This window comes from Muscardinus avellanarius, assembly GCF_963383645.1.
Source record: "Muscardinus avellanarius genome assembly, chromosome: X".
Lineage (NCBI taxonomy): Eukaryota > Metazoa > Chordata > Mammalia > Rodentia > Gliridae > Muscardinus > Muscardinus avellanarius.
This window is the reverse complement of record NC_137792.1, coordinates 110,217,650-110,220,548: the sequence shown is the minus strand read 5'-3', so window position 1 is coordinate 110,220,548 and position 2,899 is coordinate 110,217,650. Positions and strand designations below refer to the sequence as shown.

Sequence of the window (2,899 nt, the reverse complement as noted above, 5' to 3'; positions counted from 1 at the left end):
AGATCCTCCTGTCTCAGCCTCCCAAGTACAAGAAATACAAGCATGTGCCACCATGCCTGGCCATCTCTGCTTTAAATATGAGAAAACTGAGCTGGGAGATAGTGCAGTGATAGGCAGTGATAGAGTGCTTGCCTAGCATATGGGAGAGGTTCTGTTTCCAGTAGTTTTCCCCCAACACACATGTGTGCACATGCACACACATACGCACGCACGTGCGCGCGCGCGCACACACACACACACACACACACACACACACACACACACACACGAGATGAGAAAACTAAGGTTCAGTGACTAGAGAAGTGATTTGTCCAAAGTCAGCTAGCTAAGCTAGGCATGGTGGCGCAGGCCCTTAATCTCAGTAGTTGGTAGGCTGAGACAGGTCATTTGCGGGTTCAAGACCAGCCTTAGCAATTTAGTGACACCCTCAGTAACCTAGTAAAGCCCAGTTTCAAAACAAAAAGGGGGGCTTGGCATGTTGCTCGGAGGTAGAATGCCCTCTGAGGGATTCTTTAGTACCACACACAAAACAAAAAGGAAAAAATAAAGACACCTAGCTAAAAAGTACGTAGGTAGAATTGAGTTTAGAAATCTTGCCTAACCCCAAGCTTGCTGTGGTGGCATTTATAATCCCAGCATTCTACCTCTGAGCTACACCCCCAGTCCTATTTTTTATTCTTTTATTTTTGAAATAGGGTCTCACTGAGATGCAAAGGGCTCCAGTAAGTACTAAGTAGTAGCTGAGGCTGTCCCGGAACTGCGATCCTCTTGTCTCAGCCTCCCAAATGCTGGGACTACAAGTGCGTGCCACCACACCCAGCATAAGCCACTCAACTCTTTTTTATTTTTATTTTTTGTGGTACTGGGGGTGGAGCCCAGGGGCTTTTCTCCCTCCGGGCTATACTCCCAGACCTATTTTATACTTTATTTGGAAACAGGGTCTCACTAAGTTGCTGAGAGCCTCACTAAGTAGCTGAGGCTGGCTTCGAACCCGTGCGATCCTCCTGTCTCAGCCTCCCAAGTGCTGGAATTACAAACGTGCGCCACCACGCCCCGCAGAAACCACTCACTCTTAACCACACTGTCTCTACAATTAATAATGCCACTATCCCTATAAACTACATTATGATGTGAGACTATAACCCCACATACAATGTATTGAGAAGGGCCAAATGAGATGGGGCAGGCAGAGGGAGAAGTTCAAGGACAGAAATAAGCAGAAGGTGGGAGGTGGGTACAGAGGATACTGGTTGAGATACAGAAAAATCTGGGTTTAGGAAATTTGAAGGAAAAAACTTGCATGTATCTGTCTGGTATAGGAGCTAAGATAATCTCAAGGCCACGGGAGAGCTAGGAAGGATAAGGTTTCTGGCAAAGCAAATAAGAAAAGGGGGGGGGGTGTTAAAATTTCCAAGGCCAGAAAAGGCTTAGTGTGGGCAGGAGGAAGGGCCAGAGGCAAAAAGGCAGGCTAGAGTGGGCAGCTTATGCCAAACCTATGGGTTCAAAAGAGACTCCCTTCCCGCCAGAGCCTCTGCTATCTCAGCTGCTCACTGCTGTGCAGCCCTTCGGGGCTGGCGTGGGAAGGTGGGGAGCGGGATTGTAAAGTGTGTTCACTGGAGTGATGCCTGAAAATGGATCCTGGCACATATTTTTCAAAGCCCGTTGGCCTAACGCTGGTGACCCCACCCCTACCCCTCTTCAGCCCTCACCTCAGCCACACCCACACGCTAAGGACCGTGCAGGCGGGGAGCGGGAGTGTGTTCGCGCGTGCGTGCTCGTGCCGCGGAGAGGCAGAGACAGAGACCGAGACAAAAAGAGACAGAGAGAGAGCGAGAGCGAGAAGAGAGAGACAGATAGACCAGGGCAGAAAGAGAGAGGGAGAGAGAGGGGGAAGAAGGAAGGAAGGGAGAGTGCGAGCGAGAGCCAGCAGAGCTGTCGGCCCTGGTGAGGAAAACTCCAGAGATAATGCAGGCAGCTCCTGCAGGAAGACTCGGGGAGGATATCCCACAACTTACCCTCGGACCGTCGAGGGAGTGGGGGGTGGCTTTTCGGAACCCGGTTTGGGGGTCACCGGGCAGTAACGGTTACTGCGTAGGCGTTGTCACTAAGCCAGGGCCATTGAAGCCGCCTTGGGGGGGCTGGAGAGCCAGCTTGAGACACCCCAGAAGTAGACTGGACTCAGACTGCTTAGGGGCCCCGAGGCTGCAGACAAGGGGAGGAGGGGCACGTGAGGGCCGGGTCCCTGCCCCCCACCCTCCGCTGTCACTCAGGGCCCCAGCAGTGGGGGGGGGCGCCCGGCGAGGTGGGGATGGGGGAGGGTAGTCCTGGCAGGCGCCTGCTGCATGGCGTAGGTAGGGACTGCTGAGGGGGCGGACGCCGGGGGGGGGGGACACGAGTGGGAAGCGCCGAGAGACACGGGGGGAGGGGGCCGGGAAGCATTTGAATGAGAGGAGGGGATCACGGGTAGAGTGGGCTCCGGGAGGCCGGGCAGGCGCGGGTGTGACGGGGCCCGGCTCTTGAGCCAGGTAAGGGAAGCAGGTGCGCGGGGCGGCGTTTCTTCGCGTGCTCCGCGTTCTAGGCCCTTCGGTGGGAAGGGGGCGCCGCCTTGCCCGGGGGCGGGCTTCAGAGCTCCAGACGCTAGCTTTTCCTCCGCAACTAACGGGGCCCCGGGCGGGGGCTCCGGCTCCGTCCCCGCCGCCTGCGCTCCACTCCGCAGTTTGCAGGCGGCCGCCGGGCTGGGAGTCTCGCGCCGGGGGCCGGCGCTGTCTCGCGAGCCCCCTCCCCGAGCCAGCCAATGAGGTGGCTCGCTGGCGCCGCCCGCCCGCCTGGTGCAGAGCGCTGGGCGCTGCGAGCGGTGCTGCCATTTAAAGGGGCCGCGACCCCTGCCCGGCTGCTAGGG

At 56.7% G+C, this 2,899-nt stretch overlaps 1 protein-coding gene across 1 annotated transcript in view; it reads left to right on the top strand.

The window, feature by feature from the left end:
- Nucleotides 1-1,495: 1,495 nt before the first annotated feature.
- The window catches only part of ZMYM3 (zinc finger MYM-type containing 3), a gene marked incomplete at both ends in the record, with an annotated part of 15,206 nt that continues 13,802 nt past the window's right edge, over nt 1,496-2,899 (top strand). The window contains 4 exons of the mRNA XM_080718991.1: nt 1,496-1,584; nt 1,703-1,767; nt 2,271-2,351; nt 2,717-2,854. Coding sequence (XP_080575117.1) covers nt 1,496-1,584; nt 1,703-1,767; nt 2,271-2,351; nt 2,717-2,854 — 373 coding nt within the window. The remainder of the gene's footprint in view (nt 1,585-1,702; nt 1,768-2,270; nt 2,352-2,716; nt 2,855-2,899) is intronic.